This window comes from Stegostoma tigrinum, chromosome 22, assembly GCF_030684315.1.
Source record: "Stegostoma tigrinum isolate sSteTig4 chromosome 22, sSteTig4.hap1, whole genome shotgun sequence".
In the NCBI taxonomy this organism is placed as follows: domain Eukaryota; kingdom Metazoa; phylum Chordata; class Chondrichthyes; order Orectolobiformes; family Stegostomatidae; genus Stegostoma; species Stegostoma tigrinum.
The window spans coordinates 4,980,250-4,995,248 of NC_081375.1; the positions used below are offsets into that span (position 1 = coordinate 4,980,250).

The window sequence follows — 14,999 nt, forward strand, 5'->3', positions numbered from 1 at the left end:
CATTTGTAACTTCACTCGTGATTCATTTATTCAGAGCAACAAGGTTTAGTATTCAAATTAACTTAAACATTCTTCAATGAGAAAGAGGTAAACTTATTAATTTCTAAATCTGCACCAGCTTATTAAAATGTCAAACCTTGCTCTAAATCCCTCTTCCACTCATTCTCAGAATTACGGGCATTAACAATACTTGCTACAGCTCACAGGCTTGCTGCATCCTCAGAGGGCAGCTCTCTGCTGTCTCGTGGGAGTGGAACAGAACTCAGAAAGCAGCCCAGATTAGGACAGTGGGTTCTGTCCCTTGGAAGGTACACAGTGATTGACAATGACAAGATCACTGAGAGGAGCTTTACAATTGTTTCGGGATGTCCATGGTGGGATGTGACCATAGGTTCTACTCCAGTGTTCGTCTGAGCCTCTAATGACACAGGGACAGATAGGACACGCCCATGTGTCACAGATACCCTACAGTGTGGAAACAGGCCCTTTGGCTCAACAAGTCCCCACTGACCCTCAGAGGATGCCACCCAGACCCACCCCCTTATAACCCACCTAATCTACACTTCACTGAGCACTACAGGCAATTTAGCATGGCCAATCCACCTAACCTGCACATCTTTGGACTGTGGGGGGAAACTGGAGTACCCGGAGGAAACCCACGCAGACACGGGGAGAATGTGCAAACTCCACACAGACAGTTACCCGAGGCTGGAATCGAACCCGGGTCCCTGGTGCTGTGAGGCAGCAGTGCCAACCACTATGCCACTGTGCTGCCCATGTCATGTTATATGTCATTCCACTGGATGCCCAGCGTTCAGCTAACTCAGCCCTGGCCAGGGCTAATGCTTTCTTGATTCATTTGTGGGACATGGGCATTGCTGGCTGGACCTGCATTTATTGCCCGTCCCTAATAGCCCCTGAAAAGGTGGTGATGAGCTGCCTTCATGAACCACTGCAACCCATGTGCTGTGGATTGACCCACAATGCCCTTAGGGAGGGAATTCCAGGATGTTGATCCAGCGACACTGAAGGAACAGCAATATATTTCCAAGTCAGGATGGTGAGTCGCTCGGAGGGGAACTTGCAGGGGGCTGGTGTTCCCATGTATCTGCTGCCCTTGTCCTTCTAGATGGAAGTGGGTCGTGGGTTTGGAAGGTGCTGCCTGAGGATCTTTGGTGAGTTTCTGCAGTGCATCTTGTAGATAGTACACACTACTGCCACTGAGTGTTGGTGGGGGAGGGAGTGGGATGCTTGTGGATGTGGTGCCAATCAAGCAGCTGCTTTGTCCTGGATGGTGTTGAGCTTTTTGAGTGTTGTTGGAGCTGCCCCCATCCAGGCAAGTGGGGAGTATCCCATCCCACTCCTGACTTGTGCCCTGTAGATGGTGGGACAGGCTTTGGGGACTCAGGAGGTGAGTTACTTGCTGCAGGATTCCCAGCCTCTGGCCTGCTCTTGCAGTCACTGTGTTGATATGGCTGATCCTGTTCAGTTTCTGGTCAATGCTAACCCCCAGGATGTTGATAGTGGGGGATTCAGTGATGGTAACACCATTGAATGTCAAGGAGTGGTGGTTAGACTGTCTCTTATTGGTGATGGTCATAGCCTGGCATTTGTGTGGTGTGAATGTCACTTGCCACTTGTCAGCCCAACCCCAGATACTGCCCAGATCTTGTTGCATGTCAACACGGGCTGCTTCAGTATCTGAGGAGTTGTGAATGGTGCTGAACGTTGTGCAATCATCGGCAAACATCCCCAATTCTGATAACCTTCCTCCATCTTTCCTCATTGAACCTTACCATTGTTTCATGCTAATCTTTCAATTCCCTTCTCCCATGTGGACATATCCCGGCATCCCTTAAATGTGTCAACACATTTCACCTCAACCTGTTCCCATGGGAGTCAGTTGCACTCTCTGTAAGAAGGGTCTAGGCCCGAAATGTCAGCTTTCCTGCTCCTCTGATGCTGCTTGGCCTGCTGTGTTCATCCAGCTCCACACTGTGTTATCTCGGATTCTCCAGCATCTGCAGTTCCTATTATCCCTGCACTCTCTGTCTGCTGTGTTCCATCAGAATCTCTTAGATATAAGGGCCCATAAGGTCCTCCCTGCTTCTCGAAGTAACGCCCGAGTCAATCGCTGTCTGTGTTTTGCTGTCTCCTTTCCCAAGTGTTCTCGGTAAACCCACTCCCAACACATTCCTTGATGAAATGTCAGAAGTGTATAAAACATGTGCTCATAAATATTCATACAGCACCTCTGCCTGCCATTTAACCTGTTTAATTTCAGCGTTGAGAGGAAAGTAATTAAAGGAGGAAAATTTCTCCAAGGCTGGGAAGTGATCTCAAGTGAATTTTGATTTTTCTGTAGATTATCAAAGGTCAACCTGGGCAGTGTGCTCGAATAAAACAGAGAAGGGAGAAGGAAGCATTACCCGGTCCTACTCCACTTTCTCCTGTTTCTAGGGAATGGCTGAGGTGTCTGGGTGGACCGACAGTTTGGAGAGGCAGAGGGGCTAGAGTGAGCTGAAGTGTATCACTTACCTTCCGTCCAGCTGTGTTAATACGGAGAGGGCTCAGAAATGGGTCAAAGATCATATGGCTGGTCTCAACGTTGATTGGAGACTGTCTCTTTCCAACTGAGCATAGGTTCCAGGCAGAATTTACCAATCCCCAAAATGAAGGAACTGTTTAGAGAGAATTCAAAAGGAGAATTAAACCAATCCAACCACATTTGCTTCTGGTTAAAACTGCACATCCTGTCATAGTCTGCTCTTTCAAAGAGTGTTTCAATTAAGTCCCATTTTCTATCTTATCTCCAAAGCCCTGCACTGGTTTTCCTTTAAAGTCTTTAGCCAATTCCCTTTTGAAGGTTATTATTGAAACTGCTTCAAATCCCTTACATCCCTTACAGCCAGATTAATGCAGATCACAATTCACCTCTCTCTTTTTCTCAATATTTAATTACCAAGTGGTGGTACAGTGGCTCAGTGGTGAGCACTGCTACATCCCAGTGCCAGGCATTCCAGGTTTGATTCCACCCGCAGGCGGCTATTTGCTTGGAATTTGCATGTTCTCCCTGTGTCTGCGTGGGTTTTCTCTGCGTGCTCTGGTTTCCTCGCACTGCCCAAAGATGTGCAGGTTAGGGTGCATTGGCCATGGGAAATTACCCATAGTGTTCAGGGATGGATTAGCCATGGGAAGTGCAGGGTTACAGGAATAGGGTAGGGTAGTGGGTCTGATGGGATGCTCTTCAGAGGGGCAGTGCAGACTCAATGGGTTGAATGGCCTGCATCCACACTGTCGGGACTTTATGAAGTGACCTAGATGTAATGTATTTATGGCATCATTTTTAAAATTTCTTTGGTTTTCATTGTACTATTACGGAACCCCTATTATTCTTGGGGAGATGACGAACTAGATGTATTATTCCTGGGCTGTTAACCCAGAGACCCAGATAATGTTCTGGGGCTCCGGGTTCAAATCCTACCACGGCAGATGGTGGAACTTGAATTCAATGAATACCTGGAATTAAGAACCTAATGATGACAATGAATGGATTGCCTAGGGAAGGAAGCTGCTTTCCTTACCTGGTCTGGTCTACATGTGACTCCTGACCCACAGCAATGTAGTTGGCTCCTAACTGTCCCTCTGGGCAATTAGGGATGGGCAACAAATGCTGCCTGGTCAGCGACGCCCTCATCCCGTGAATGAATAAAGAAAAAAAATTCTGAACTTTTTCTTTCTTTATTTTTCTAATTTCTTGCTGTGATTTTGTACATTTAAAGGTCTGAAATGCTGGACTTTTTATTTCCTTCTTTTTCCCTTAGAATTTATACTCAAAAAGCTGCACTTAGGTACCTCTATACCTAAGATGGCGCAGTGATGGTGACTGTAAACGTTTCACTGCTTTCATGTGAGTACATGCGATAATAAAACTAATTAATTTCGATAATAAAATGTGGAGCTGGATGAACACAGCAGGCCAAGCAGCATCTCAGGAGCACAAAAGCTGACGTTTCGGGCCTAGACCAGCCTCAATTTTATTATCTTGGAATTCTCCAGCATCTGCAGTTCCCATTATCTCTAATTAATTTCGATAGCGATTTATCACATGCCACATCAATGTAACCAAATGTGACCAACATGCGGTTGTATCTAACCTATGTGAGATCTGTATGAGATTGTGGTCAATAAGTGATTGATCTGTGATCTGTATGTAATCAATACCTCTGATACATCCACTATCTCTGATTGGATACATCAGAAACTGATGTCTCTCCCAGTTTCCGTGACACCAGCCTCACCAACCTCATTTTGTTTGGGTCCTGTTGGCTTTGTTCCTAGCACAGTGGACCCATTTTCTCTTATTTTAGAGCTAACATTGACACTGATTTAGCACCTCTACCTCTCCTTCACCAACATGAGCCCTCTCTTTGTCTTTTGCTCAGGCCATCCTCACCATCTGTTCCACCCTCTCCTCCTCAGTCTGCAACATCAAAATCACCATTTCTGACCTTGTGATAGAATTAGAGTTCAGGTTAACCCTAACCCTAATGTTATTCAGTTCTGAAGTCCACATTGGTGTCAAAGCATGAACTCTGTCCCTCTCCACACCTGCTAAGCTTCTCCATCACTCTCTGCTTTTAATTCAGTTTTCCAGTTTCTGCAGTACTCCAGTTTTATTTGACTTCTCATGAGCTAAGTGAGGTTCAACAATTAGATGCTTAGAACAGGGTTGGAGTACAGTATAACCCCCCTGGGGCGGATCACAGAGCGAAACGGCTTGTGTCTGAGCTCTCTGCTCTCGGGGGAAAATAACCAACAGCATTCTAGCCGCTGTCCAATAGCCTTCAAATCAGTGAATAAAAAGGAGGAAATATTTGTTAGTCATGTAGTGTTTTCAGTGCCGCGAGGATTTTACCCTGACTGTCCTGGAGATTGACCTTCAATGTGGAACATTCCAGTGTGATGCCAATGGGATGGCTCCTCGAGCCTGGAGGCATTTGTGGGGGATTGTGTTTGCCTCAAGCAGCCAATGAAATCCCCGGCTCTGACGGTTCAATGTTAGAGAATGGCAGCTGCTGTGAGCCAGAGACAAAGATCCTTGGGGGATTGGGAATCATCAAGCCTTTCCCAAACAAAGCAGAGGCAGTGGTCTGGTGGCATGGTCCCTGGACTAATAACCTGAGGAAAGGCAAATAATGGTCTGCAGATAATAAAGTGTGAAGCTGGATGAACACAGCAGGCCAAGCAGCATCTCAGAAGCACAAAAGCTGACGTTTCGGGCCTAGGCCCTTCATCAGAGAGGGAGATGAGATGAGGGTTCTGGAATAAATAGGGAGAGAGGGGGAGGCGGACCGAAGATGGAGAGACTCTCTCAATCTTCGGTCCGCCTCCCCCTCTCTCCCTATTTATTCCAGAACACTCACCCCATCCCCTTCTCTGATGAAGGATCTAGGCCCGAAACATCAGTTTTTGTGCTCCTGAGATGCTGCTGGGCCTGCTGTGTTCATCCAGCTTCATACTTTATTATCTTGGATTTTCCAGCATCTGCAGTTCCCACTATCACTAATGGTCTGCAGACCCACAGTCAAACCTCACCATAGCAGATGATGGAATTTGAATTCAATAAAAGGCAGGAATTATAAGTTTTACAGCGACTGTGTTGGAAAAACCCATTTGATTCATGATTGTGTTATGGACCAGGCCAGACCCTCTCAAAGTATTTTAACAAAGTAGCTTCGACCCCAACTTTTTTTATTTTAAATGAAGGTGGGGAGTGGGCGTTTCAGGTGTGATACAACTAGTTTAACTGTTTTAAACAAAACACAATTTATTTAAACACAACAGTTGAAACACAAACAAAAGAAAGCAGAATTTAGAGTCACTTAAATATTGGAAAACTTAAGCAAATACTCGAAACAGTAACGTTAACTAAGTAACTGATCCAATACAGTAACATCCCATAAACACACCCCTTGGCAAAAAGGTAAATTCGAACACAGATTCTAACAGGCCAGAGGGAACAACATCCAGAGAGAGATATTAAAGCAAGTTAATTAGGAATCATTTACTGAAGCTCTGGTCATCAAAACATCTTGTGACTGCTACAGCTACAAACTTACTAGCAAACCCTGAACTGGGAGAATTGACCATCCCCTTCCATTGCTAAGAGACACAACAAGGTGTGGAGCTGGATGAACACAGCAGGCCAAGCAGCATCAGAGGAGCAGGAAAGCTGACGTTTCAGGCCAGGACCCTTCTCCAGACCTGAAACATCAACCTTCTTGCTCCTCTGATGCTGCTTGGCCTGCTGTGTTCATCCAGCTCTACACCTTGTTATCTCAGATTTTCCAGCATCTGCAGTATCTACTATCTCTGGGACAATTATCGCCTCCATTGTTAAACTGCTTTAGCTTTCTAGCTCCCTAGACTCTTCAGCATCTTTGCCTTTACAACTGTAAGAGCCAACCTAACCTTGCGGTCACTCCCCATTCCAACTCCCCGTCCCCACTTCCCCCCCAGACATGCCCATCCTCAGCCTATTCCAGTCTCACAGAGACTCAGAACACAAAGTTGAGGAACAATGCCTTATCCTCTGCCTGGGCACCCCACAGCCCGGCGGACTCAACTCTGAGTTCCCCAATTTCAAATAACATTCCAACCGAACCGCCCGCCTCCATTTCCTGCCCCACCTCCTCCCTTCCATTCCACTCTCTGACCCCCGTCCCTTCCAGCCACCAAGCAGATCCGTCCCTCCCATCAACCAACCAGGTCGTACTTACCACAGGGCCCACCTATCACCACCATTCCGCCTCCACCCCTTCGCCCCCACCTTTATCTGCAGTTCCCCCTACCCCCACAACCAGTCCTGAAGAAGGGTGACACCCGAAACGATGACTGTTCCCTTCGTCCTGATGCTGTGTTCTTCCAGCCTCCTGTCTGTCTGCCTTGGATTCCGGCATCTGCAGTTCTTTTGTCTCTCTTCAGAAAAAACCCCAGGACAAAACAATCTTTCTACAGCGACAACATCATCCCAGTTATCTTTGAGGGAAGGTGACTGCTGTTTTAACCTGGTCTATCCAGACACAGTGTGGGCAACTCCTGAAGAAGGTTCTAGGCCCGAAACATCAGCTTTCCTGCACCTCTGATGCTGCTGTGTTCATCCAGCCCCACACCTTGTTATCTCAGATTTTCCAGCATCTGCAGTTCCTACTATCTCTGATACAATTTTAACTGCTAACAACCCCCTCGGTAATAACTACTGTCCCAGCCAGTGATTCCCATGTGAGTGAATGAAGAAAACCATTTAGAGTGCCCAGCCCAGGGTCTGTCAAACCATAGTGCCCAAGCTTTCTCAAATAGAAACCTGGCACAAATGGCCTGTGTTATATTTAGAGATAGTAGATACTGCAGATGCTGGAGAATCTGAGATAACAAGGTGTAGAGCTGGATGAACACAGCAGGCCAAGCAGCATCAGGGGAGCAGGAAAGCTGATGAAGGATCTAGGCCCAAAACGTCAGCTTTCCTGCTCCTCTGATGCTGCTCGGCCTGCCGTGTTCATCCAGCTCCACAGCTTGTTATCTCTGTGTTATACTTAGGTCTGCTTTCCGGCCCTGTTTTATATTTTGTGAGATGGAAGTTAATAATTAATGTTGCTGCCGTTGCCAATGACAACTCTAGCAACATAAATATTATACACCACACTCTGCCACTGAGCCTGTGTCCAGAATGCAACTCAGGGAAAATCACATCAAGGCTTGCCGAGCCTTGAAGCATTATCCACACGAAAAAAAAGCTCTATTACTGCTTATCTTCACTGATAGCTCATGGTACAGAATGCAATCCACTGTGTCCTGTTACTCACTCTGTATTCTACACGTGCAGATGCACAGGGACTGCACCGTACCAGCCAGGGGAATATCACTGCCTGTTTTTCTTTTGTGTTTCTCAAAACAAAGTGACTCTCAGCACTTAGACCAGCATTTATTGCCAGTCCGTAGTTGCCCCCCTTGAGGAGGTGGTGGTGAGCTGTCTTCTTGAACTGCTGCAGTCTATGCGCTGTAGTTAGACCCACAATGCCCCTTAGAGAGGGACATCCAGATATTGACCCAGTGACAGCGAAGGAACAGCAATATATTTCTAAGTCAGGATGGTGAGTGGCTCGGAGGGGAACTTGCAGGGACTGGTGTTCCCATGTATCTGCTGCCCTTGTCCTTCTAGATGGAAGTGGGTCATGGGTTTGGAAGGTGCTGTCTGAGGATCTTTGGTGAATTTCTGCAGAGCATCTTGTAGATAGTACACACTGCTGCGACTGAGGGTTGGTGGGGGAGGGAGTCGATGCTTGTGAATGTGATGCCAATCAAGCGGCTGCTTTGTCCTGGATGGTGTCAGGCTTCCTGAGTGTTGTTGGAGCTGCCCCCATCCAGGCAAATGGGGAGTATCCCATCACACTCCTGACTTGTGCCTTGTAGATGGTGGGACAGGCTTTGGGGAGTCAGGAGGGGAGTCACTCGCCGCAGTATTCCCAGTTTCTAGCCTGCTGTTGTAGCCGCTGTGTTAATGTGGTGAGCTGAGTTGATTTTCTGGTCGCTGGTGATCCCCAGGATGTTGATAGTGGGGGATTCAGTGATGGTAACAAGGCGGTTAGATTGTCTGAGATTAATCAGTCTGTTGTGTACAGGAGGCAGCGCCAAGAAACAGGCTCTATCAGAAAGGAGTGGCTCAATCACTTTTCTCTGTTTGACCACACTGCAGCAGGCATACAAACAGGGAGTAAATTACTGACGGTCGAGATTCTCCTGCTGTCACAAAGCACAAATGGAAGGTTGATGACAGGATTTGGCTGGTGTGAAGGACAGTTAGTCATGATTGATACTGAAGAACTAAAGCACCTTTTAAACAATGCCCTTCACGTTGGCACTACATCTCATGGTGTCATTGAATATACACAATAACAACTATTTTATGTGATCATTACTGTTACTTTATAATCCGACATCACCCACAGCTCACAGAGAAGAAAACGGTAATAATTATTTCACAGCGTACGAAGTGATGAATGAGTGGATGCTGCAGAATTTAACAGGCATTGGAGCGGACTTGAAGGCAGTAAATAAGTGAGAGAGATAGTAGGAACCGCCAATGCTGGAGAATCTGAGATAACAAGGTGCAGAGCTGGATGAACACAGCAGGCCAAGCAGCATCTGAGGAGCAGGAAAGCTGATGTTTTGGACCTAGACCCTTCTTCAGAAATGGGGAGGGGAAAGTGGTTCTGAAATAAATAGGGAGAGAGGGGGAGGCGGATGGAAGATGGAGAGCGGAGAAGGTAGGTGGAGAGGAGACAGAAAGGTCAAAGAGGCGGGGATGGAGCCAGTAAAGGTGAGTGTAGGTGGGGAGGTAGGGAGGAGATAGGTCAGTCCAGGGCAGATGGACAGGTCTAGGGGGCAGGATGAGGTTAGTGGGTAGGGAATGGATGTGTGGCTTGAGGTGAGAGGAGGGGATAGGTGAGAGGAAGAACAGGTTAGGGAGGCAGAGACAGGCTGGGCAGGTTTTGGGATGCAGTGGAGGGAGGGGAGATTTTGAAGCTGGTGAAATCCACATTGATACCATTGGGATGCAGGGTTCCCAAACGGAATATGAGTTGCTGTTCCTGCAACCTTCGGGTGGCATCATTGTGGCACTGCAGGAGGCCCAGGATGGACATATCGTCTGCGGAGTTGGAGGGGGAGTTGAAATGTTTCGTGGCTGGGAGGTGCAGTTGTATAGTGCAAATCGAGTGGAGGTGTATGCCTGGGGCTCCTAGCGGCAGTCTCATGTTAATGCTCTGATAGCTGTTACTGGCTCAGAAATCCCAACAACAAGAATCCCAGTATTGGGGTGAGTGGGGTAGAGACGGTCACACACCTCCTGTTGGAATGTGCCTTTGTAAAGGAATCCTGGAAGGGGATGCAGTGGGTTTTGTGCAGGTTCATCCCGAGCAGCTCTGTGATGCAGGACTCTGCGATGCACAGTCTGTTCCCCAGGGGGACACCCAGAGACAAACATGGACTGTGCCTGGAGGACCATCAACTCGATGAGAGATGCTGTTTGGTCTGCCTGAAAGCTGTTGGTCTTCCAGAGTGAGGAGTTGACCCCAACAGGGTGTTGCAGACTGGGACATTCCAAGGCCCAGGACTATGTGCTGAGGGACTCACTAAAGCTTGGGGCAGCTGCTGCCAAGGTGCAGTGGGGAAAGACCATTGTCTGGGGTCTTCCTGCTGAAGTTAAATTGCGGACCTATCAATTATCAGACCTTCCGAGTACCTCAAATGTATTGAAATATAGTCTTGTACATGTAATGGATGCCTTTGGCTTGCTTGTTGTATAGAGTCAAGCTCCAATGTTTGCTTGTTTCTTCATATGCTACTGTACAGAACCAAACTGCTTTAAGGGCTACCTCATCCCACCTCCTTGACCTGTCCGTCTTCCCTGGACTGACCTATCCCCTCCTTACCTCCCCACCTATACTCTCCTCTCCACCTATCTTCTTTTCTCTCCATCTTCGGTCCGCCTCCCCCTCTCTCCCTATTTATTCCAGTTCCCTCACCCCATCCCCCTCTCTGATGAAGGGTCTAGGCCCGAAACATCAGCTTTTGTGCTCCTGAGATGCTGCTTGGCCTGCTGTGTTCATCCAGCCTCACATTTTATTATCTTGGAATTCTCCAGCATCTGCAGTTCCCATTATCTCTGCTTTAAGGGCTACATTTGTAAATAATGATATTTTAAGAATGAAGTTTTTGTTTTGAAACAGAAGAAATACAAGAGTCTCAATATCACCTGGAGAGACTGATAATTTTCCTCACAGAGCAGGGTTAAGGTGAGCATTATTGCTGTATTGAAGGGAAAGGGGGAGAGACTCAGGGAGAGATATAAAATAGTGTAGCAGCAAGCCCTGAAATGCAGATTCTCACCTCCCATCCAGGTGAAACCCTGTTTACTTTGATAGTCCCAGAACGTCTCAGATTCTGTGACCGTGCTTCCGTCTTGTGGTACTGTGGATAACAAGTTACTGCTTTGCCTCTCGTTAAGAATATCTGACACAGTCCACTGGGGAATGTCTCTGGGGTGACTGAATCACTCGAGAGGGATAATGAAGGTTGTTCACAGCCTGGGCTCTGGCTTGAGGGGCATCTACTAAAACTTACACTTTCATACCAAGCTTGGTGAAGTAAACATAGTTGGGGAGTTTTTGTTCAGCTATTTAGCTGGTGAGGAGATGGGGAGGGTCTCCTTTGGAACTCAGCATTTACAACCACTGGGACTCAATACTGAATTCCACAACTTCACAACATGATCCCTGTCTTCCATGTTTCTTTCAATCCTCCCCTACCCCACCCACAGCAGTATCTTGTTGCATTTACTCCCAGATCAATTTCTCCTTTTCACAGCTAACATTAACACTTATTTTACATCTCCATTGCTCCTTCACAGCCAGGAACCCTCAGTTTGTGCTCAGAGATAAATGGGAACTGCAGATGCTGGAGAATCTGAGATAACAAAGTGTGAAGCTGGATGAACACAGCAGGCGAAGCAGCATCTCAGGAGCACAAAAGCTGACATTTTGGGCCTAGACCCTTCATCTCTGATTGGTCTGCTGTGTTCATCCAGCTTTACACTTTATTAACCCTCAGTTTGTGTTTTGCTCACAGCAACCTCACCATCTGTTCCATTCTTTACCCCACCTCTCTGCCAACGATATAAAAACCACCATTCTGAGGCCTGTTCAATTCTCAAGAGGCACATTAGACTCAAAAATCTCTCTGCACAGATGCTGTCAGACTCATTGAGTTTCTCTAGGGCATTCTGTTCTTACTCCAGATTTTCAGCAGCTGCAGCGTTTCGTATTTATTCCCCGTGAATGTTTTTATTTAACTGTGCCAGGCCCACTCTGAGCTCATTGCTTGGACTGGGAATGGGTCTTGGGCCCCAAAACAACACCCTTGGGTGGCACAAGACCCTAAATGTAAACATTACCCTCATCAACTTTGCCCAGTAACGAGGGAAGAACCATCCAGGGGGCTAAAGACAATTGGCTGCAGTGTCTTGAAGAATCACAACCCAATTTTCATTTTGGATTTCACAAATTCCCTAAGAGTTGTAGGAACTTATGGTAGAATGGTGTTGGACTTTGCAGCCTTCCTTCTGAAAACCCCAGCGTGTTCATGATTAAACACTGAGAGGGAGATTATTAATGCCTCGCTCCTCGAATCGCTGTGTAACAGTGACCTGACTTTTGAGCTGAGAACCAGCACCATCTGAGCCTTATAATTTAATTGCTGAAAGCTGGATGTTTAAATGTTGGAAATAATCAGGCCTGATCAGTTTGAACTCATATTTAAACTCTGACCAAGTATTTTGTCTACGATACTTTATTTCTCTGGGGGGCATTTTGCTCTTATTTTCATTCCTTATTTCCAGTTTCTGGGATTGCCTGCTTTTCAAAGCCATTCTCTCTCTGCCCTTTTTTAGCTGAGGTTTTCTCTGAGATTTCTCAGAGCTGCCTACAGGCTCCTGTCTTTCTGTTTTAGAAACACTCTGTGCTCTGACACTGTGAAGCTTGCTACTTCAATGTGAATGTCTGCTGCAGTCACTTTGGTCTATTCTACTGGGACATCGAGTGGGCAGAGATGTCACCTTTGGGCCCACCTAGCTAACAGACTGACCCAAAGCCTCAGTGCTTCCTTGGATTAGAGCCTGATTTCGCAGCCTCAGTTCAGCCTGCCCAGTGAATGGAGTGCTGTTCGATCGTGGGAGACTTAATCTGTCTGACAGCTTTTCATTGTACACTCCCACAACAACACAGGCCCAGATGAGTTCACATTTCAATACACTGAACCTATAATAGCTGACTGAGCCTTTCAGATCTGTCATGAAACACTTCAAACGATTACCCTGAACTTCAGGCTGTCCATCATGGGCCTCCTGCAGTGCCACAATGATGCCACCCGAAGGTTGCAGGAACAGCAACTCATATTCCGCCTGGGAACCCTGCAGCCATATGGTATCAATGTGGACTTCACCAGTTTCAAAATCTCCCCTTCCCCTATTGCATCCCTAAACCAGCCCAGTTCGTCCCCTCCCCCCACTGCACCACACAACCAGCCCAGCTCTTCCCCCCCACCCACTGCATCCCAAAACCAGTCCAACCTGTCTCTGCCTCCCTAACCTGTTCTTCCTCTCACCCATCCCTTCCTCCCACCCCAAGTCGCACCTCCATTTCCTACCTACTAACCTCATCCCACCTCCTTGACCTGTCCATCTTCCCAGGACTGACCTATCCCCTCCCTACCTCCCCACCTATACTCTCCTCTCCACCTATCTTCTTTTCTCTCCATCTTCCGTCCGCCTCCCCCTCTTTCCCTATTTATTCCAGAACCCTCACCCCATCCCCCTCTCTGATGAAGGGTCTAGGCCCGAAACGTCAGCTTTTGTGCTCCTGAGATGCTGCTTGGCCTGCTGTGTTCATCCAGCTTCATACTTTATTATCTTGGATTCTCCAGCATCTGCAGTTCCCATTATCACAGGGACTGAATCACATTCACTCGATTATCAGGTTCTCTTCTGGGCTGGGGTATGCATCAAAATCTTTCAGGATGTCTCCCCTCCCCACTCCTGTCTCACACAGGTCTGGTCTACAATTGATCCTGTTGACCCATGCAATATGGTGACCCACAGGCGAGTGACAATTCCAGCCATTGGCATTGCTCATCCACAACACTCAACACTAAGGCCTCTGTGACCCTACAAGGCTCGCAAAGGGCACCGAATGGGGCAGCGACTGCTCAACTAGTATAGGCATCGCTTGCCAGTTCTCAGTGAGCCTCTCACCAAGTCACAGCTTCTGATTCTTCTCTGGACAAAGTCTTCTTCTGATTCGTTGATGTGTGATTTTAATCAATGGCACCATTGATTGGGTGTATCTCCATCACAGGTTTGTGGCTGGGTTCCATCTTTGAAGGTTGTTTGGATGTGTCGTTGGGTAAACTGCAGCCTGTCCTGTATGAGGAAGGTACTCCTCCCCTAGATTAGGTCTGGCTTTTGCTGGTCTCTGCAAAATGCCTTGATTGATACCACAGCAGGACATAGAGGGCTTGGTGTTGTGGTGCAATGAGAACAACCTCTCTCTCAATGTCAGCAAAACTAAGGAACTGATCATCGACTTCAGAAAGGAAAGGAGGAGAACACGGCCCCATCTACATCACCAGAGGGAGGTGGTGAGGGTTGACAGTGTCGAGTTCCAAGGAGTAATGATAAGCTGCAATCTGTCCTGGACTTCCCAAGTCAGTGGGATGGTGGAGAAGGCACAACAATGTCTCTTCTTCCTCAGGAAATTCGGCACGTCCACAATGAACCTCAGCAACTTTTACAGATGCACCATTGAAAGCTAACTGTCTGGTTGCATAACGGCCTGGTACGGCAACTGTTCTGCCCAGGACAGTAAGAAACTGCAGATGGTGGCCTGTTTAAGAGGGGTGGGTTTTACCTGAACTAGAGGGGGGACCAATACCCTGGTGGGCAGATGTGCTGGTGCTAGTAGGGAGGGTTTAAAGTAGATTGGCAGGGGGAGGGATCCTTAACAGCAGGGAGGCAAGTGTGAGGCTGGAAGGAGATACAGTAATCAGAAATAACAAACTGAAGAGACAGGTCAGGCTGGAACAGGACTGGGAGTAGGGATTGGAGATAATGGGAACTGCAGATGCTGGAGATTCCAAGATAATAAAATGTGAGGCTGGATGAACACAGCAGGCCAAGCAGCATCTCAGGAGCACAAAAGCTGACGTTTCGGGCCTAGACCCTTCATCAGAGAGCTCTCTGATGAAGGGTCTAGGCCCGAAACGTCAGCTTTTGTGCTCCTGAGATGCTGCTTGGCCTGCTGTGTTCATCCAGCCTCACATTTTATTATCTGGGAGTAGGGATTGCCTGTTTCAATGTGAGAGGGCTGTTAGGTGAGGCCGATGGA

General features: G+C 47.4%; 1 protein-coding gene across 3 annotated transcripts in view; it reads right to left on the reverse strand.

Moving 5' to 3' along the window:
* The window catches only part of ca10a (carbonic anhydrase Xa), a 322,453-nt gene that overhangs the window by 187,336 nt on the left and 120,118 nt on the right, over positions 1-14,999 (reverse strand). For all 3 annotated transcript variants that reach the window (XM_059653542.1, XM_059653540.1, XM_059653541.1), the window contains exon 3: positions 2,539-2,681. In XM_059653542.1, the coding sequence (XP_059509525.1) occupies positions 2,539-2,681 (143 nt within the window). The remainder of the gene's footprint in view (positions 1-2,538; positions 2,682-14,999) is intronic.